This window comes from Camarhynchus parvulus, chromosome 7, assembly GCF_901933205.1.
Source record: "Camarhynchus parvulus chromosome 7, STF_HiC, whole genome shotgun sequence".
NCBI classification, from domain to species: domain Eukaryota; kingdom Metazoa; phylum Chordata; class Aves; order Passeriformes; family Thraupidae; genus Camarhynchus; species Camarhynchus parvulus.
In genome coordinates, this window is record NC_044577.1 from 31899009 (window position 1) to 31920654 (window position 21646).

At 40.5% G+C, this 21646-nt stretch overlaps 1 protein-coding gene across 2 annotated transcripts in view; it reads left to right on the forward strand.

Annotated features, from left to right (window-relative positions):
- Positions 1 to 21646, forward strand: part of THSD7B (thrombospondin type 1 domain containing 7B) — a 298626-nt gene that overhangs the window by 89033 nt on the left and 187947 nt on the right. For both annotated transcript variants that reach the window (XM_030952035.1, XM_030952034.1), the window contains exon 4: positions 16827 to 17622. In XM_030952035.1, coding sequence (XP_030807895.1) covers positions 16827 to 17622 — 796 coding nt within the window. The remainder of the gene's footprint in view (positions 1 to 16826; positions 17623 to 21646) is intronic.

A 21646-nucleotide genomic window follows, 5' to 3' on the forward strand; every position in this document is an offset into this window, starting at 1 on the left:
GCACAATCCCTTCCCCAACGAGCTGAATACAGAGGAGCCAGAAGGAGCCCCAAGATCAGCTCATTCTTCCACTTTTAACACAAACTGGTTGTTTTAACTCAAGTATTAACAAAAAAAAGATTGGAAAATTCATGCAATTTGTTTTAATTTTATAATTTGGAATAATTGTGATCAATAAGTAGGCTGCCTTTTGCTTATAAGCTCTCATCACCAATATAAATTACTTTGTATTGTTCCCCTGGGGTTTTAATTGCATTAAGAAATGATTGGCCCTAATAAACTTCTCCAGTCTGTGATAATTATAATCAAATAAGATATCCATATAAAAGCACAAAATTATGCTGGAGCAAATGCAATCTTGATCATTAATTAGTGAACCATCAGAGGCCTTGCAGATGGTGGTAGTTTGGTGGTTTCAGAGTGAAGCCTGACCATTGCAGCCCCAGCTGTGTGTTGCAAATTTCTCTTTCAGTTATTCCTGCATCAGCAGACACCTCTGGGTGTGTTTGTATGCATGTGCTGCATGTAGTTCCCAGTTGTTTTTCATATGTGGAAATGTCACCAGGAAGGGTTTTGTTGTTTCCATAAGACTGTGACCCTGCACAGTGCTTTACAAAGCTGAGAAATGGATAAAGCTGCAGTTCATGGCAGGTAAAATATAGAACAGCAGTTCACAGGTAATGGTAAAGAAGAAGCTTGGCATAAAGCAGTGTCTTTCTGTAGAAACTGCTGAATTTTTGGGGTTCTGTGAAGCAGAGGAGTTTGTGTTTGGTGGCAGATTATGCCATGTTTCAGTGGCAACATAGGAAAATGAGATTTCTTTCCTATGATGGTGGTGAAGCACTGGGACAGGTTGCCAGAGAAATTGTGGATGCCCCTGGAAGTGTTTTAGGCCAGGTTGGAGCAATGTGATCTAGTGGAAAGTATCCCTGCCCATGGCAGGGGTTGGAATGAAATGGTCCTTAAGATCCTTCCAACCCAAACTATGATTATATGAAATGGATGAATGAGGAGAGAAAGAAAAATGAGGTGATCTCTGTGTTTGGCAGTCAGCAGTGAAATCAAAGCTGTGCTCTGACTGTGCTGGGCCACCACGTTTGGTTTTTGTGTGGCCTCCTCACAGGACAAGGTGGGAGAATTGATGCTTTGCAGCTCTGGGCATGTTGATTCCAACCCAAGTTGTTTCCATTTCAACATGGAAATATTTGAAATGAGGTGCAAGTTTAAAGGCACAATATGCTTCAATATCTCTGGAGTCCTTGGAGGAATACTGGACCTACAAAAATGGATCCAAAGTGTTACCAAAGGCAGGTGAGCTCATCTGCCAAACTCCTGTGAAATGCTGCCATCAAAAGTGTTGAGAGTACGGCTTTATTTACAAAGAATGCCAGCCAGAACTAAAGACCAGGAGCATCATTAGACCAAATTATCTTAATCTAATGACACATGACTCTCTTGTGAGAGGTATCAAGATAGAATGTGACATTTTTGTCTTACAGTAAGTTCCCCTCTAGTCAAATGGGCATCACAGCTGTCTTTGAGTTGCAGGAAGACTTTGATTCCTAAATCCCATAAAGTGGATTTAGGTCCCAGTTTGCCTTTTATTGATTAGAAAGTTAAATTTAATTGCTTACACAGTGTTTTTTTCCTATTTTACACATTTTATCAGTGAAATTCAGGCCCGCATCTTTGACTTCAAACAATTCTATTTACATAATCAGCACATTTACCACTCTCCCTCACAGTTTACATATTGGTTGAGCTTGTCTGCCTGCAATGTGATCTGACCACAATGGCTAACCACTCCTCAGAGATAATTTACATTATTATTGCAATATGGATTAGGCATCAGTGGGAAGCGAGTCTGAGTCGATACGGAATTCTTTCCTGTGACTTCTTGAAAGAAATTATATAACAGCCTGATACATTTGGAAATTCAAGGAAGCTACTGGAAAATGTTTCTTGGCGAGCTCAAGTTCATCAATGAAACTTAGCAATTAGTTCAGCATCCAAAATGTAGGAGAGAGTTAAATGAAAAAAAGTAGTAATGAAATGAAAAAGTAGGAATGCAGACTCTGCTCACCTCCAATTGACAAAATAGAGACCAGTTTGTCCCTGTTTCCCTTTGGAAGATGATGCCATGGGTGTTTCTGTCAAGTGTCCACTGGTCCTGACACTGCAACCCCTCTGAGTGAAGAACATGGATGTTGCAGGGAGAGATATTTATTCTTGCTGCAAAAGTGTTTTTCTCCTTGAGCTGGCAAACACATTCGCAAAAATAGACTGGAAAAACGGAATTCTTGTGCCTGCCCAACCAATTTATTTGTCTGGGGCTTGAATTCCCTGAAGAGAGGAAATATGACGGATTCTGCAGGAAATAGCAGCTGTTCTTCCTCCTCCCTGGGGTATGGTGATCAGTAAACCCCCCTTACTTTTTATCAGTGTGATTGGCACCAGTGTCTTGTTCTAATGGTCCAGCTGTTGAATGCTGTAATCCCTGTTGGCCTGATGGCACATGGTGTTGTTACTGCTGCATGCCCTTTATTTATATTCTTGATGCTGAGTTAATAATTTAATGTAGCTTGTATAAGCAATTTCATTATAATTGAGTGATTTTGAAGGGTTTTTTAGGGTGACCATAAAAAGGTGTTTTCAAGCCTCACCAAAGTTTCGTTAGGGAAAAATCTGTTTTTCCCATAAATTATGAATATAGAAAGCCCTACAGACTTGTTGTTATGGATGGGTTTATTAACATATGAAACTTGAGAAGGGCTTTAGTACATCCTTAATCTAAGGAAAAATTTATAATATGTTCTGATTAGTTGGTATTTAAAAAAAAATTAAATCAATTTCTATCATAAGTCTCTTTGTTATGCATAGTGTTCTTCAGCTATTACATGTGAAATGGAATGAATTATTTGAAAAGATTAAGGTCTGTTGCAATACCAAAGACTCTGAACTTTGTAGTCAGGGAGCCATAGTGACTTGTTTTTCCAAGGCATTGCAGTATCTTATAAATGTAAAGACAGTGAGGGCTGACGCAAAACATCTTTATTTCTACTTCCTGAGACTGATTTATTCCCAGGACTCAGGATTTGAATCTGTTGCATTACAGCAGGCACTTGTATGTTTAGCAGTGTTCTGGCACAGTGCTCTGCCTGGGCTGCTCTGGCACAACCTGGTTCCCTGCTCCTGGTTCATTGCAGTCCTGGTGGGATTTGGGATTGCAGTTTCAGGAATACAAACACACAGATCTGTATGGGCTGAGAAGGACAGTCCATCTCTTAATATGAGTCCAGGTGTTGCAAGGCAAATTTTTTCTCCTCTTGGTCAAGGAGGAAGAGATAAATAAAGCCAGTTAATTAATGGTAGTGTGGCTGAAGCTGTGAGAGGGTCATCAGTGTTACTCCAAATGTAATCATTGCGGAGGAGGAGAAGAGTAATGCAGTTATTGTTGCACAGCTTCCACCTTGTACACCTTTCCTGTGTTACTGTCTCCTTGCTCCCATGCATCCTAAGGCTGGGGGTGTCACCCTGGGGAGGTGGTGAATTGTCAGCCTGGAGTCTTCTCCCAGGAGAAATGTGATGCTCATGTTGCTGGTTCCTTCTCTAGGATGCTGTCCTGAAGGGCCAGGAAAGTACAGGGCAATGTAGGAGTGCACACACTGTTTTATTCTCTCTTTACTGCAAAGTTTGGTGTGAGGCTTTCTGGACACATGGTGGGAAGCTTCTGCTTTCATAGTCTGGTGCAAACTGATGGCTTGTGGAAATAAATAAGGCTATCTGTGGCTATGGTGTGTGATCACACATCCGTCATTATCAGGGGAAAATTCTTTGGGCAGCAACTGTTATAACCAGGCAAATTTAGATAAATGGAAATGGTGACTGAGTAATCATTAATATTCTGTTTTTGCATGAGTAAAAATGACTGTGGAAAAGTATTTAGTTGCTTAGTTTGCCTGTCAAGAGTGTTTATTGGTTTAAGTTAGAATACTTGGGAGAATGGGAATATGGTTCAGTGAAGTGGTTTGGGAAGAGTGATGGGACAACAAAACTGGCTGATCTTTAAGTAAAAGAACCTATGACAATGCAGCTTTACAGTGACCAAGCTCAGAGTCAGGAGGTGTTTTCCCCTTCTCTGTTCTTCAGGCATTAAAGTAGAAACAGTTTAAATTTAGCATACCAGCTTTAAGAAAGGATTTTTAAAAAACACATCCTGTGAACAGTAAATATTGTTTAAAGAAATAGGATTTTTTGTTTGTTTTAAAAAGACCTGAAGTTTATGCAGATTATTAGCCATATACAGCCTGCTTTTGCTTTCTGTTTATGCTTTTTGGAACACCCTTTCCATATGTGCAGCAGTATCAAGATTAGATATAGACTAAAAATCTTTCTGCATCATCGCAGAAGGAATACAAGTCATTGAAGATCAATTTTCAAAGATGATGAATATCTTGAATTTCTAAACTTCAGATAGGGCAGACTGTAAATGTTTTAAACATGTAATGAATATGGATTGCATTTTCTTAGCTCCCTTTTCTTCATTGATTTTTGCATTTGACCAGTCATTTCTCTTTGTATATGTAAAATATGTGGCTTACTGTTCAAAGGATCCCAAATCAAATTGCCTTTATTTACCTCAGAATATTCTGAAATATTGTTATGGGAATCATAAGAAAGGAATAGACATTTATAATAGAATACTGTTTTCAAGTGGCTTCATTGAATTAAAGAATTCCTGGTGGAATTAAAACTCAATTAAGAGCACTTATGTCAGTATCCTTAGTGGGAAAGCCAATTTTTTTTTATTTCACAGAAGTACCACTCTGATTTGTCTACAGCTGAGTGTTCCCCATCTGCTGTGGATGTATACAGGTTTCCTGTGGCTGGTGGATGGTTACACAAACTCTGCTCTGAACTTTGCAATTCTTTAAACCAGGGGAGAAGACCAAGAGCTGGATTTCCTTCTGGAAAAGCCCAGATAGCCCTTGCCATATCTTAAGGAATTTCTTTCTGTATCAGTTTATTGTTTTCTTGTGGTGATGCTGAATCTTCATGTCCTGGTTAATGAACCAGCTGGGGCATGCTAATGAGCTGGTTCATATGGAAACAGCTTACTCATATAAAAGCAGCAAAACTAAAAGCCACTTGAAATCTGTGGTTCAGGATTATTAGCTAAGTGTTTTTATTGCCCTGTTCCCCAAAATCGCTCCTCATTCTGCCTGTCTGCATTCCTCTCAGGGGATTTGGAATAATTAGGTTACCAGATTTCAGTGTTTTGTCCATTGCCTGCCATAATCTGATCTTCAGAAGTATCCACAGCCTCCATCATGACCTCCATCATGGAGGTGTCTCCTGTGGGAAGGGTTAGGAGCTGGCTCCAGTATTTCATGGTATGGCAGTCATGACATTTGACATAAGCTCTGGTGTGTTGGATACAGACTGAGCAGGAAACATTGATTGATTCCAAAATGTGAGCAAAATGGGATGATTTGGATATAAATATCTCACAGCACATACTTATATGTCTGTGTACTTAAATCTTTGACATCAGTTATGTACATTATGCACAATCACACATATATCCTTTTCCTTTTATGAAATAATTTATGATTTTTCTTAATCATATGTGTCTTAACCTATGAAGGGGAAAGGGATACTTGTCTTGGCTTATCTTTCCTGCCATTCCTGAGCTTGAGCAGGTGTTGGAAGGTTCCTTTGATAGCATCTCCTTTCAGTCAGGACTTTGGGCTCATCCACTCCTTTGATTAAACACTGGGGCAGCATCATCTCCTGTCAATATTTAGTAAGTTGAGGGATTTCAGGTGCTATCTGATGAACCTAAATGTGACCTAAATTGAACTGAAAGCAGCTGGAGGCAGGAATGGCCTTTTATCTTCTTGAATCGTGTTTGAAGTTGTGCTAGTTCTTTGAGGCGTATTTAAATTAATAACCACAGCATTATCTTGACAATACTGGTAGAGATAATGTGGGATTTCCATTATTCTGGCCTGGTTTTTGATCATTTCCCAGTTACAGTGAGGATGATGAATGAACATCGTCAAGAAATTATATTTTAAAACATTAGTTTTGCCATGTAGTGCCACAGGGGGCCAGAGATGATTACCAGGGCTGATGTTTAATTTAGAATTATCTAAAAATTTTTACTTGACCCCTTTATATCAAGGTGAACCTGAGGCTGGCTTAGTTTATGCAGGTATCTCAGGCAGTCATGACATCAGTGTAAGTGTTAGATTTATTGTGCAGGCTAAATTATCGTTTTATATATCCAATAGAACCACTCAGGAGTACAAAAGAGGACTCCTTGCAGTTGGATTTTCATGCAAATATCTTTATTTGTAAAACAGTAGAACAGATAGGTGCTCTTGTGCAAATTACTAGCACTGTTTGTAAATATCTCTGCAAGTGAAAGCAGCAGAAGTGCCAGATGTGCAATTAGATTAGCACAGATATTCTACAGAAAGCTGCTTCTGTGAAACAGAAACAAGCTTAATGTGAAAATCTTTGCTTTTGAGAGCATGCATGCTATGCACATCATTAACCTGTTAATTAAATCTATTAAGGGCTGCATTTCTGAGGCCTTGTTAAATGATTACTTATGTGTAAGAACGTCTGTTTCTAAAAAATCTTCAGTTGCAAAGTGTGGGCAGGCACTGTGGTGGCAGATGCCTTTGTTTGGATGTGAAATACATGTACAGCATATGTGCATCCATATCTGATGTTTTCCCATGTCACCATTCTTTTATTTCAAAAAATCAGGGCATCAGATCTTTTATGGCAACAGTGACCAGATTTCCAAGTTCAAGATTGTTCATCTCTGCTCAGCAAACAGAAAACCTGAGTGCTGCCTGCCACATCTGGTAGTGGTTTTTGAAAGAGATATGGGGCTGTGCTAGCAAAACCAGCCTCAGGATTAGGTATTTATCAGCTGTTTAAACATCTCAGAGGAGGTGGTTTTATCCCTTGTGCTGAAGCTGTGAAAATGTGAGTAAAGGTGTCCATCTGTTAGGATTTCAGTGATAGAAGAAGGCTATTCAGAAATGCAAAACCACTATAAATTCAGGATCCTGTGAGCAGAACACCTATCAAAGAGGCAGTGAAGATCTGCCAGTCTGGTGAGGCTGACCCCTGAGTAACTTCAGGGTGCAGTTTGATGTTTGAACACTTCCATCTTTGACTTACTGGAATTGATACTCTGCTTTCAGCTTTCTGTATTTCAGAAGTGCAGATACTGAAAAAAGCATCCCAAACTCTGCCCCTTCCCCTAAAGTGCTTTTTCCCAGCCCAGACTGTGGGGTAACACCTTGCAGAACTTGCAGCTCTTGGGCTCCTGACACAATTTATGGCCCAAACTATGGTACTCTCTTTTCTGTTTATCCTTAAGCATTACTGGCTTTTGTTCCATGGAATCAATCTCAGCTGGAAGAGGGAAAAAAACAAAATTAGAACTAGTAGAAAATTTCATGGGTTAATACAACTCCTTCATATGATTCCTGGATCTCAGTCTGGCCTGATGTTCAGATCTTAATATTTTGCTCTCACTTACCTGCATGTGCAGTTGTTTGGAATGATGCCTGGCAAAATCTGCCTCCAGATGGGATGGAGATTTTTCTTTCTTCACATACTCATCCAGATATGATGTGCTTAGTTATATTTTGTAATTCTTGGCACAAGATTCCCAAGACTTTTCTTATCTTAACACCTGCAAGCCCAAACGAGGTAATGTAATCATGCTCCCTGAGTGCAATCTGAAGTATTTTAGTATTCTGTTCTGCTGTCAAGAAGCAGAATTTATGATGTGATGGGAGTTTATTTTGATTAGGACATTATTGTCTTTGTTTTGGCTTTCCTATTACATTATTATTTCCCCCCCCCCCCAAATTGAACTTTTGTTAACTGGATTTAGCGCTTTTTTTTGTTTGTTTTGTTTTGTTTTTGTTTGTTTTGTTTGTTTGTTTGTTTGTAGTTTGGAGTTTTCTTTGTTTGTTTTGTTTTAGTATGTGCTATATGCCTCTCCTTCTTCCCTGAAAGAAAAACCACTAGCATCTCAGGACCTTTCATCCTGCTATGCACTGGAAACTGCAGCTCTTTGAGAGTTCTTAGAGTTCTTTGCTCAGCCACCCTCCTGTCAGCAGCCAGTGCTCCCAGTGTGTGTGGGACAGTGAAATTGATTTACTGCTGGAGAACACTTACATTCCACATTTTGGCATCGCTTCTCATTGGATTTATTCCTGCACAGCTATTTCCACACAACACAGAGGGTTGTGCTTTTCCAAAATGCTTTCCCTTGAGAATATGGAGTGTCTAGAGTAAATGGAAATTTAATTATTAATAATTGAAAGGGGATAACTAAATATGGACTGTAAAGAAAGTGAAAATGCCCAGTAAAAGCAGTTTGTAGAGTTCTACAATAACCTCTGTCCAGATTTTATAGAATTGATAATGCACATGTTTAAAAATAGAACTTTTCATATGAATTAATTATGCTGTTGCCAGGGAATCGTTATTATAGGTGTTCTCCATCTTTGCAGAAATACTAATTAGCAGCAGTTGGGCTCCATGGGGCTCCTGCCCATTGTATAGCTCTTCTATAATGTTTATTAGGAATAATGAGTGGCCCATATGGTTGGGAAGGTATTTCTGTAGCAGTACATGATGTCTGTGTTTTACCTTTCCTGTTCCGAGTGCTGTGGGCAGCCCCACTTCTGCTCCAGGGCAAGGGGACAGGAGCTGCTCCAAGTGGGGCTCACCAGAGGTCCCACCTGGAGAATTTCCCCAGGAGGACACATCTGTAGGTTCATCACCTCTGCAGGAGGCTGAGGGACAGGTGAAGCAGCTCCTCTGTTTCACCCCAGCCAGACCTGGTAGCACCTCCACGTGCATCTCCAGATTTCCATCCCTTTACCATCACATATTGATTGCTGTAGTAGCTGAAAATGTATGTGGGCTTCTGGGCTGTGGTGGGTTATAAAATATGTGAGTTGGAAATAGGAATGAAGCTAAGCAGAAAAATTATAGTTCTCCCTTAAAATGATGTCTGGAGGGGGATGCGTGCGTTTCTGTGATAATGTGTTTGTGAAGTAAATTTGGACACTTCAGAAAGGTTTTGCAGGTGTGCAGATTGCTATATTATTTCACACCTTTTTTCTCTGAAACAATTTTTTAATTTTGCTGTTATTTTAATGAACAAACATAATTTAAGCTTCATGAAAGAGTAAGAAAATTAGAAACTGCAGTTGCCACAATTTGGAAGAGGGGTTGGGCTCTATCTTTGTTGTTTGCTGGGTAATGAATTCTTACAGAACTTAAAATAAGAATTCTCTGTGTGTCTTGAAGCTCGAATAAGCAGATGTTGAGCAGCTGCCAGTGCCTCCCCCAGCTGTCCCACCAAGGCCTTGTCTCAGAGCAGTGAACCTTTGGCAGAAAGTTTCTTGCTGTGGTTCCCTCAGGAGTCCATGAGTGCCAATCTTCCCTGTGCATGGGTTCTTCCCTGTGAGGGAGGTGAGGCCCTGGCACAGGGGTGCCCAGAGGAGCCATGGCTGCCCCATTTCCCTGGAAATGTTCATGGCCAGGTTGGACAGGGCTTGGTGTTACCTGGTCCAGCAGAAAGTGTCCTTGCCCATGGCAGGAATGAGATGGTGTTTATGGTCCCTTCCAACCCAAACCATTCTGTGGTGTGTTTGTTGAGGTTCCTTGTGAAGATGCAGATGAGGTGGACTCTCCAGAGCTGAGAGCATCCCAGCTGGGCTCTTAGCAGAACATGGACATACAATGAAATGCTTCAAGCAGGCTTTGCATGCTTGAAAAATATCTCAGAGTGACTGCCTCTGTGAAGGGCAGCAAGGGAAAGGCAGTGTGTGGGAAAAGCAGAAATAACTCTGTGTGAAGCTTGCTGGTGTGAAAGCAGTGGTGTAAGGAGCTGTATCCAATTGGAGAGACTTCTGAATCACCAAGTTCCTGGAGCCAAGTAAGAAACAACCTCATTCACAATTCTCTCTCTCTTCCTTCTACTTGCCTGCAAATATCAGAGTGGACCTCCTCAGCTTCTTGTTTCATTGTGCTTGAAGGGATCTGCGATTTCCTGTGGGCTGGGGAAAAGATTGAAGTGTAACTGGGAGCTCAGAAGAAGATGCTGCTGAGAGGGGTGTCCAGCAATGCCCAGGATTTCCCCACAGCCCCCACTGGTAAACTGGTGGTTTGTGTTACAGGAGGCGCTGTGTAACCCACCTCGCGTTGATTCTGGGTTTGGTTTTATTTCCCACTGAGAAATAACAGTTCCTGTTGGGGATTACACACCCCAGGGTCAAGCTGGAGTGACTGAAGAAACATTTCTTTTGCTCTTAAGGTTACATTTACAAACACCTTACAAAGGCTATTATGTTTTTAAAAGAACTGGTTTCCATAGATGTTTGGAATTCCAAAAAGGCCAGTTTGATTATAGCTATTTATAATCCAGCACTGAGGTGGTTTTAATCTCATACGCAGTAAACAATTTAGAGTTGTAATCTGTTGATAAAATCTATTTATTCTTTTTGTTTTTCAACGCACAACCTTATATACATTACTTATTACTAGGTCTCATATCCTATTTTCCACTGCTGTCGAGGCCAGAAATCTGTTCTCATAGACCCTCAAAATGTGTTGGATGAATATGACAGAAATGTTTTGGACTATGTGGGGGTATTTTTTATTTTTCTGTTTTTAATTGAGAGTTGAAAGGAAAGAATATTTTTCCCTGGGCTGTCTCCGGGGTGTGGGCACATGATTGAGTAGCTCAGCTAATACCATTTACATTAGTTCTTAATATTGGGAAATCCTGCCTTCCAGTGCCAAGGGGTTAGTAAATCTCTGTATTTTCATAAACAGCAGTGTTCATTACATTCTGCTGCAGAATGTCTTTCTTGCTGGAGTGTGTCTAGAGTGTTACAGCATATGGATAATAAAGAAAAAACCTGAAATGTAAAATTGGAACAAACTGCTGCATGGCTGTAAGTCACTAAATTTCACATTTATTCAGATCTGAAATAAGATGAATAACTAAGCTGCTGAATTGCTCATTTGTGTAGGTCATGAAAGTTTAAAAAAGTGCTGCATATATTTAAAATTAATCCCAGGAATCAGAGGAATTTTTTATGCCCTGTATGACACTCAGCAAATAGAACAATAGTCTTTTGTATAGAATCTTTCATTCAGATTATAGTACAAAGGGATTTAATGAATTGCTGTTAATAATAAATAGGAAAATAATTGAGACAGTTAAGAATAGGCAAGGAAAATAATCTCTATTTTACCTGAGATGTGGCAGCAGATGCAGGGCAAGGAGACAGAAGGGCTCTTTCAGAAAGCAAGGGAATGGGCAGTTCAGCCAACTACAGCCATACTAACATTCCTGTGTATTATAAAATACTGAAACATCCCAGATCTGGTGTCCTAGACTCCAAAGATTTTAGCCTGTTTTGTCTGCAAGAAAATATGTGGCTGTAGGATCCTTATCTAAATCTTTAGAATTACTTTTCTTGGCGTAATGTACCAAGAGCCCCAACGCCTTTGTATCATGCCAAGAAAAGAAAATATTGGTGAGGAGCTATGTTGCAATTTGTGTGATCTTCAACAGCTTTGGCATATGAGAAATAAATATACCTCAAAATCTCATAAAACATGCATAATTCTCATAAAATTACATTAAAATTACATAAATCTCATAAAACCTTCTCATAAAACAACCAGTTATTCTGGTGAAACATATTCAGTGGAATTTATTTTTTCTGTCTTACTAATAGTGGAGATTAATTAGCTGTAGTGTCATTAGGAGTAAGGCTCATGTGTTCTCTGAGTCTGTTGTTACCTGTTCTCAGAATTCACAGGCTGAGCTGGAGCTTTGCACTTCCCATAACCATGCTCTGGTGGAAAGATGACATTCAGAGGGCTTCAGGGACATTTCAAAAAGAAGTATTCAATTAAAGTGGATGCTGCAGGGATTTTGGGGAGTTATGTCCCGTCTGGTGGAGTAAGTCCTCACTAAATGAAGTTGTACATCTTTGTTATGATGGATAAGAATTAGGAGATTCTGTTAAAAAACAAGTTTTTAAGGTCTTGAATGATTGCTCCTAAATTTGATACTTAAACTGAAAGAGAGGGTAAAAATGGGTAGAAAATAGGACTATTCCAATGGTTGTCCATTAATTTTTTCAGTGTTCCTTCACTGGAGCGTATCTCTTATCTGATACAAATTAGTAACACAATATTCTGTTTTACTGATTGCTCATCTTCTGCTAAGTTTGCAAATCAGAGCATAGCAACAGGGACAGAGTCATTGTGGGAGATGCTTATTATTGAATGAATTCTCCCACGGTGAAATGGTTTCAATTAAGCTAAAATGTCACAATAAACAGAGCATAATTATTCTAGCAGTTCTTATGAAGCAATAATATACTTACTAAGCAGCTCTTACTGGGATTCCTCTTGTAAGTTTGGTGTTCAGTGGTGTTTTGTTTTGTCTGTGAAGTGTAATTATCTGTATAGCCTGCTTGCCTTGTGTGTGTGTGACCTGTGTGTCAGAGAGCAGATGTCACTGCATCCTTTCAGACACAATTATGGTGCAGTTCTAGGTAGGTCTTGAAGGCAGGAAAAACAAATCAGTGCACAGTGCATCAAATAAACTCCAGTTGCTGTGTTATTGCATGTTTTGAAAGGGGTTAGAGAAGCTGAATGGGGTGATAGTACAGCTCTTTCTGGCTGATCAAAGATGAGAAACAGAACAATGTGTAATTTTGCTTTAACAGATTGTCGTGACTTATTAATCCCTTTCATGTCATTGCTTGTAGTGTTACAGATGCTCTGAAAGAAACAGTGGGATGTCTTTGTTCACAGTTGTTCACAAACAAAGACGCCTCATCTGTCTGTCACGTTTTTTGTGTGAGCCCAGTAAGTTTTGTTTCACTTCTCATTTTTGGAAATAGTGATTTGGTTGAACTTCTCTTTAGCTTGGTTGATAATGGATTTATTCATGCTGCTGTGTGTTTATTGGTACTTTGCAGATCTCAGTGGTATTTATTAGTGAAAACATTTTTTTTTGCATCCTGCTGGAGAAAGCCTTGCTTTGAGTTAGATGCTCCTACATGGAGAAACCCAGGTGGAAAAGGACCACGGGAGCTCATCTGGTTGAACCTCACCACAGAGCAGGTTCAGCATTGAATGCACACCCTGAGGTTTCTCAGGGTTTGTTCAGTGAGATCTTGGAAACCTCCAGGGAGGAGGTTCTGTTGCCTGGGTTATCCTCACAGCAGTGAGGTTTTTCCTTACACCCAGTTTGGAGCCTCCCTGTTTCCATGTACATCTACAGTCTGTGTCCTGCTGTGATGAGATCAAACATCCATCCAGCATCTGATCAGGGTACAATACATAGGAGACAGACTGTCAAGCCTTTATCTTCATATGTTTGTACTTTCTGTAGACAGATCACTATGAAATTAATTTCCTCTTATTTAGTCTCCTTCTTTAATTACCAGTGGCCTTCCATTCTAGATGGGGAGTTGTAAAGCATGCTTCTGCAATTCAGGCTTCTGATGTCTAAATTCCAGTGGATTTATAACACAGTTAATATTATAATTCACCTTGTGCTGAGATGTTTCTTTTAATTGACTCAGATGGATTTTGAGAAAAGTGTAAATTTAATATGAGCCTTCTAAAAATAATTAAATTCTAATTACAAAGCGGACTATTGACTAGAAGTATTTGCAGCTTTCTCCTCATTTAAGCTACTGAACAGGATATTTAACCAAGCAGTGAAACATTGTGGATGTTTACTGCCACGTCCTGAGGAGATTGTCAGGAAGTGAAAAAAAATCTATAGTAATGGGTTTTGCACCTGATTTTTTAAACCTTATTTTTCATGCTTCTTTTTCTGGTATGCCAAGAGCAGGCTCTGTTTTTAGCATGTTTGCCAGGGAATAATTGCAAATTATAATGTGTCTAACGACAGTGTAATTACTTACAAGTTCTTGCTTGGTGTTTTTTTTTTGTTTTGTTTTGTTTTTTGTAATTTTTCATCCTAAATTCACATCTCACTTTAAATAATGGCCAGTTCTTGCTTTCTGGCTTCAGCTGAGTGTCTCTCTATCCTGTTAATGTGTGAGTGATCATTCTGCTGTTCATGAGTGGAGCAGTTCATGAGCAGCACCCAGGAGAGTTCTGTGCAGTGGGGAAAGAGCAGTGCTGGGTTTGATGAGTGATCTCTGCTACAGCTGCTTGGCATTCCTCCATAGCAGGGAGGGGGTTAATGCTATTGTAATGCAATTCACTGTCTTAAGATATAGTAAATCCTTGATTGGTATAATGTGTTTCAAGGTCCTATTGACGTGTCAAATTTCGTTCTGTTTAATGCTAAAGGGATTTTTAAAAAATTTTTGCTTTAAATAAAACTGGTGAAAATGGAACTTTGTACTGAAACTTCCACATCTCTAAAAACTAAACTGCCTTTGCTGAAGTGCTGCACAGAAATAAATAAGTTCACGATACAATTATGTAGTGATGCTTAATCATTGTTACTTTTCCCTGTTAATAAAAAGCCACCCAGGATTTGAGGTCTGAATTTTGACTGTTACCTTTAGATGACGGTAATTGCATAATCTGATGTCTGGTTTCAAATCTTGGTGCCAATAGAAAAGATTATTCTGTTAGATCAAGGTGAGGTATCAAGGACAAATGTTTAAGTTGTCAATGGAACTCTTCCCTGTAACTGAACTTCAAAAGCATATCTAAAGATTAATTTTTTTTTCTTAGTTTTTAAGCACACTGGATTCTGCTGAAAGCCTGTCATTAATGTAGGGCAGCTTGTAGAGCACACTAAGTTTGATGCTGCCTTTTCCCAATCAAGGTATCTGTCATGACTGAGTCCTTACCTTGGGCTGATGTCTTTTGGTGTGAAACAGAGGCATAAAAAGGACACAGATTTTTGCACATAGCCTGAGGGATTCAGCAAAAGCTGGAGCTGTCCAAACCTTGAGGACTCTGCCATCCCCTCTTGCCCCAGCCTGTCCACATCTGCAAAAAGTGCCTGACTGAGGGCAGAGCTGCAGCCCTGGCTTGGAAGATGGGGCAGGAGGAACATGGGATCTATTGGAAAAGAAGTTTAGTTATATCCAGTTCCTGTCTGCTTCTCTCCTTTCCTAAAAATAAAAACATCGGGAGTTTTTATTTATTTATTTTCATTTTTCATTACACAGTGTCAAGCCCCTGTCTCTGGAGGATCAACTCCTCTATTCACAGAGAAAGAACAATGGGATTGCCAACAAAACCACCATTGCCTGAAGAAAATACCTGGGATTATAATAGCAGCTGTTATGGGACTGGTTTTGGTTTTTGTGTGTGTTTGAACACCTAACTGATTCTGGTAGTTTTAAATTCAATTAAAAAAAAACTGACTGCAGTAGCATTGCTTAATATAAATTGACTTATTTGTTGCAAGTTCATTTTCTGCCTTGAAAAAACAGAAACTATAGGGCAGTTGCAGTGTATTTTCAGGCAAGAATTACATATGCAATGTTTGTACTGAACAAAATGGCTCTTTTATGAGGTATTGGAAAGTTTTTAAACTTAGAAACGAGATAACACCCCCTTGAGATGATCATCAAAATCCCTTTAATAGTTAAGATTCGGCCTGAGTGCTTTTCTCTAGCTTTGCTCTTCAGTTTGCCAGCAATTTTGTACTTTATAGCCCTCAGTATTTTTTTGATTTGGTGGATTTTTTATTGAATAATATTTTCACAGACAAATCGTTCTATTTAGCCTTGTCTGATTGCTTTCACTTGTAAATCCTCAAGTAAATTTCATATGATTATGTATGTCTGTTGGTGTTCTCCAGAACTGAAAACTACATTGCTGGGTTTTATTTCGGTTTAATTTCTCCTCCTGAATGATGGCTTTGCCACATCTCACAGTGCCATGTGCTGCAAGTGGAAACGATTTACTCAGTGTACCTTGAGGGTGATTATTTTCATGTATTTATCCTCACTGTTTTATCCCTTTGGATGATGACTCTGCTGCTTCCCAGTGCAGTTTATTCTGTTGACTAATTGCTCTATTAAGACTGCTTTCCTCTTATCTAACTTGACTTTCTTTTCCTTTTAGATGATTGTTCTTTTATGATCATTTTTTTATTAATTTGTACAAATGAAATTAAATATTCATTTGGGATGAATTTAACTGCTGCAGAAATTAAAGGCTTGCCTTTAATTTGAAGCACTGTGAGGCATTTTCTTTTTTCCCCAAATTTCTCCAAGTGATTCAGTGATGTGAGTACACTGGGAGAAGCGACTCGCAGCCTTTAGGAAGCACTTAACCAGTTTTAGGGACCAGCTGGTAGTTATTTGCTTTTTAATACACGACAGGATATGGCTTATATTTTATATATGATTTATATTTTCTAACATGGGCAGATAACGATAGGAGAAGGGGGAACATATTGGAACATGGAACATATGCCATTAAAAGAGGTAAGATTTCGGCGAGAAGTTAGGAAGAAACTCTTTAATCAGAGGGTGAGGAGGCCCTGGCAGAGGTGCCCAGAGAAGCTGTGGATGCTCCATCTCTGGAAGCGTCCAAGGCTGGGTTGGAGGGGGTTGGAGCAACCTAGGACAGTGGAAGGTGTTCCATGGCAGGGGGTTGGAATGAGAAGAGCTTTATGGCCCCTCCCAACCCAAACTGTTCTGAGTTGATGGCTTAGTGGTTGTGTGATGTTCTGCCGGTGTCAGGAGGATCTGCAGGGCAGCATTGTGTGCTGTTTCTCATCAGCCCCTCTCTTGCAGGTCACTGGGGCCGCTGCATCGGGGACTGCGGCTCGGGGGGCATTCGCAGCCGGGCTGTCTGGTGCACCCACGCCGAGGGTTGGACCACGTTCCACGCCAACTGCGACCAGCAGGACAAACCCGAGAGCCAGCGGAGGTGCTTTAAAGTGTGCGACTGGCACCTGGAGCTGTTCGAGTGGGAGGTTTCGGGATGGGACAGGTGCGGGCTGGTCCCGGCTGCGGGCGCTGAGGCGGAGGCCGAGGCCTGTGTCACCGCTCAGCACGGGCTGCAGCGCCGCAGCGTCCGCTGCCTGCAGAAGCTGAACAGGACCGTGGTGTCCAGCGAGATCTGCGAGCACTTCAGCCCTCAGCCGCCCGCCGAGCAGGCCTGCCTGGTGCCCTGCCCGCGGGACTGCGTCGTGTCCCAGTTCTCGGGCTGGTCCCCGTGCGGCCCGGGCTGCGCCGGGAGCCTGCAGCACCGCTCACGGGCCGTCATCGCTCCCCCGCTCTACGGCGGGGCGCCGTGCCCCAACCTGACGGAATCCAGAGCCTGCGGGGCCCCTGCCTGTCCCCTCGGGGAGGAGCAGCACACCTACAGCCTCCGCCTGGGCCCCTGGGGCCAATGCTGGCTGCCCCATCCTAAAGACGCGGAGCTGGCGGGCAGGACTATGCTGGATTTGGGCTCGGACTCTGGAGAGCCAAGCACGGCCGGACTTGGCGGCTCTCATCCGCAGCAGCCAGCCGGGGAGGTGGAGATCGGGTACCAAACCAGGCAGGTGCGCTGTGTGCGGAGCGATGGAAAGCACGTGGAGCTGAGGTAAGGCTGATTCCCGCTCCGTGGCATCCCCGCTGCATTTGTGTGATGGAGCCCTGGCTCTGCCTGGCAGCGCCACAGTGAACAAATCCCATTCTTGAATTTTAAACGCAATTTTTAATGTGTTTTCTTTATGAGCCTTTTCTTGATTTAATTCCTTTCTAGCATATGTTGAAGATTTTGCATTCTTCTACGATTTGCGACTGTTTAAATTCATTTAATATTTTTTAATAATTCTCTTCTGGGTCTCTTTTTGTTTTTGTTGTTTTGAGGAAATGGAATTATATATCACTTTGTGCTGTTGCTGGGCCCTGGCTGTGGGAGAGGGAGGATCCATTCTCAGTCATGTGCTGCATATATTTGGTATAAGAGGCTGAGATTGCATCGGCTTAAACTCCTTCATTCTTATGAATCAATAAGTCTGAAATATTGTGAATATGCTAGAAGGTATATTTTGGAAAGAACTCAGTGAGTAAACCTGGGATTGTCATCCTGTCTGGATGTAAATCTCAGGTGCTGGTAGACTGGCACGTCTACCTTGTATAGAGGTTTCTGATTTCTGTCCTTATCTAATGTTTTATCTTCTCTTTGTCCATATATATATGTTGCTTTGCTGTAATTCAAATGTGAAGGTTACAATAATGTGCAGCAAATAATGGAAAGATTTATTCTTTCTATTTCTCACATATAAATTTAAGCTGAGCTCTGCTGTTTGACTTCAGGTTGGATTTGGGTATGTGCCAGTAGCTACAGATGACTGATAAATTGATTGACTTATGAGAAAGTCAGAATTTCTGGAGATCTTACTGTGTTCTGTTTTTCAACTTTTTTAGAAGTTTTTCACTTTTTTAGAAGTTCTTGAAAAATCCTTCTCTTGAATTTTGCAGAAATCAATCTGTTTCTCAATAATCCATAGCTCCTGGCACCTGCACAAACTCAAATGGCAGAGAGAAGGGGTTATTTTACATCCAATTCTCTACCCCCGTTAATTTCTGCAGTGTTTTTGCACACACACTGAGGTGAAAATATGAATTCTAACCTTTTTTCTTACCCACTCCTATTACACCCATAGCCAAGTATGAAGTATTTTTTTATCAGCTGGAAAAAAGTCAGGCTTTGTGAAATGTTCCAGCAGTTTCTAACATCTTGACTTTATTATTCATCTCTTATTATATGCTGATTCTAAATATACAGATTTTATGCTCATGTAGCTGCTTGACTTTAATGGAGTCACTTGTGATTTATTCCACAGTGTGACCAGCAGCAGCTTTATGTCTGTTAACACTTGTTAGCTTTCTCCTGCCTCTTGTATCTCATTTCTTATCAGAGGCTCTGGGAGGGCAATCTTGATTTTGTTAAAATTTTACTTACTCTGCCCTCACACACTCACTGCTATATTTATTCTACTAATGGAAATGGAAACTTTCTATAAATGTTTTCTGTGTTATATACTGAATTTCTGGATGACAGTGCAGAGTTTTAGTTTTGTGACTATCCCTGATCGAGCTGTCTTTTTCCTTGTTCCTTTCTGAGTTTTTTTGCTGATCTAGCCCACTTTTTGGGAGTGTAGAGCTCCATTAGCCACCTCCTGGCAGTCTTTTTCTGCTGAGCTTGTGTCTCAGATTTACTGCAGAGCTGGGCCTGACCCATCCTTTACTCTTACTCTAAATGCAAGAGCAAAGCCCATTGATTGAGTAGAGGAGAAAAGGTCATGTCATGTTACAGCATCCAGACACTCACACACTTCTCCTTTCTCCTTTCGGACCTAAAATTCAAAGCTAAAAATCCAGCCCAAAATCCAGTCCCTGTTTAGTTCCAGGGCTGGAGTGTCACAGATATCAAATACTCCTGACAATGACTCCCTTTAAGCATCCCCTGGTGGTGTCCTCCTCGTTTTGTTGTGCAGCAGATTTGCTGCCATTCTTCTGAAGAGCAGCCCGATCTTACAGATGTTGCTTTACAGCACCGGTGGTATTTTGGCTACTGATAAAGAAGAGTAAATGCATTTGCATAACCCCGTAGTGGGGACTGGCAGGCAGCCAAGTGTCTGCTGTAAACCAGGGAAGAAGTGCCTTATTTGTGCTCCTGCATTTGTCTGGCTGATGTTTCCCATTTTTACTAACGTTGCTAAGAAAGCGCCTCTATAAATTAAACTTCTGGAAAACTGAGGCAGAGGACAGGAATATCCCAAAGTGTGCTTTAACAGTGGGCTTTGAGCTGCTGGTCTGCCAGGACTGTGCCTTCCACCACTGCCCAGTACTTGCAGGTAACAGGAGTGGTCAGCTAACCACCACCAAGGGCCACCAGAGGAGAGGGGCCATGTCCTCATCCTGCCTCCTAATTTATAATGAAATGGGAAAGATGCCCAATTTATTACCAAGGTTGTTTAATTTACTGGTGTCTGATTGCAGGGCTGTAAATAGAAATTGGAGAGGAGCAGAAGCATGTGGAAGGCTGGACATGCCGTGTCAGGGAAACAGAGCTGGGGATGTTTTTGATTAAATATCTTTTCAGTCTGGAGGTTCTGCATTTCTCAAAAGAGAAGGAAAAGGGACAAAGGAAGAGGAAAGGGAGGGACAGACCTTTTTGAAAACACCTGAAACGACAACAATTGAACAGCCAAAGATCAGTAGGCTTTTAGATGGGTTTGCTTCTGCTCAGAAACGATTTTGGTGTAGAAACATGATATTCATGATAATAAAAGGAATAACATCAAAATAGAATGATGCTATGGATCTGTTTTGAACCTTTTAAAGACTTTATTTAAAAAATAGGAATTTTTTTCACACTATTTCCGGTAGAATTCAGGTTTCATTTTAGTTCAGAAAAATGTTATCATTTTGCCTCAAGCCTTACATCCAATAACAGATTCAAACACAACCACTTCCATTCATTAAAAAAATAAAAAAAATCTCTGAAAAAAGATACAAGAAATGAATGTGAAAAAAATGCTGCTATTTTTGCTTTCCTGTCTTGTCACAGTTGCAAAAATCTGCAGAATAATGAGACAAAGGCACTTGAGTTCCTTCCTTTTTTTTTAATAAAAGGTTGTTTAGGTTAGATACTAAATTGCAGTTTGGTAAAATAAATGTGCATAGTTAGACATTGAAATTCTAAATAAATTTAACCTGATTTTCTAACCTGATGTGTGTGCTCAGCTAAGCATACTGAGAAGTTAAAGTCAGGAGCAAACACTTAAAAAGCTTTTTTTTATTATTATTATTTGGATTAGGAGTCTTTTATGTACATATTTCTTAAACTCTTCATTCTATGTGTAAGATGACAACAGTGATATAATAGAGTTGGATTTGGGTTTCTGTTTACTTTACTTTGTAAGTGAAAATTCAGGTCAAACTCAGTCAAGGGACAACCCATCTGTCAAAGCGGAGGTGGAGCAGCATTCAACTCTTTTGTTTGCCTCTGTAATTTAAATTTCCATTATCCATTTCCTGGTGGACTGTGCTTAACCACTTTGCTGTTGTACGTTTTTAGGGAAAAAATATTTGCAGTTTCAGTGTTGACATTCTTCTGTTCTCTGGATGAATACAAAATTCTGCAGTCCGGAGGTGAAAATGCTGTGCTGTAAAATGCTATTTGATGGTTGTGATTCTGATCTGGGAGAGAAATTCTATGTTCCCATTCCTCCTGGCAGATGTAGGAATCAAGCCTCAGTGCTCAGGCTTGAAAACAAATCCCTGAGCTGTTGGAGAAGAAGAATATTCTTTTCAAAAGTTTTGTCTCTCATTTCTTGTGCTTTTATTTAAAAGCACAAGAAACAAAGGAGCAGTGATGGCTTTTTTGATTTCCATGAGTAACAATTTAGTGGCCAGGCATTGGATTAGGCTGCTCAGGGGATGGTTCAAAAGGTGTGTGGATGTGGCACTTGGGGATGTGGTTTAGTGGTGGACCTGGCAGTGCTGGCTTGATAGTTGGACTCCGTGATCTTAGAGATCTGTTCCAATCCTAATGATTCTGGGGTTCAGGGATTTTAGCAGTGGTGTCCAATAATAACTGTGGTTTTTCTCCT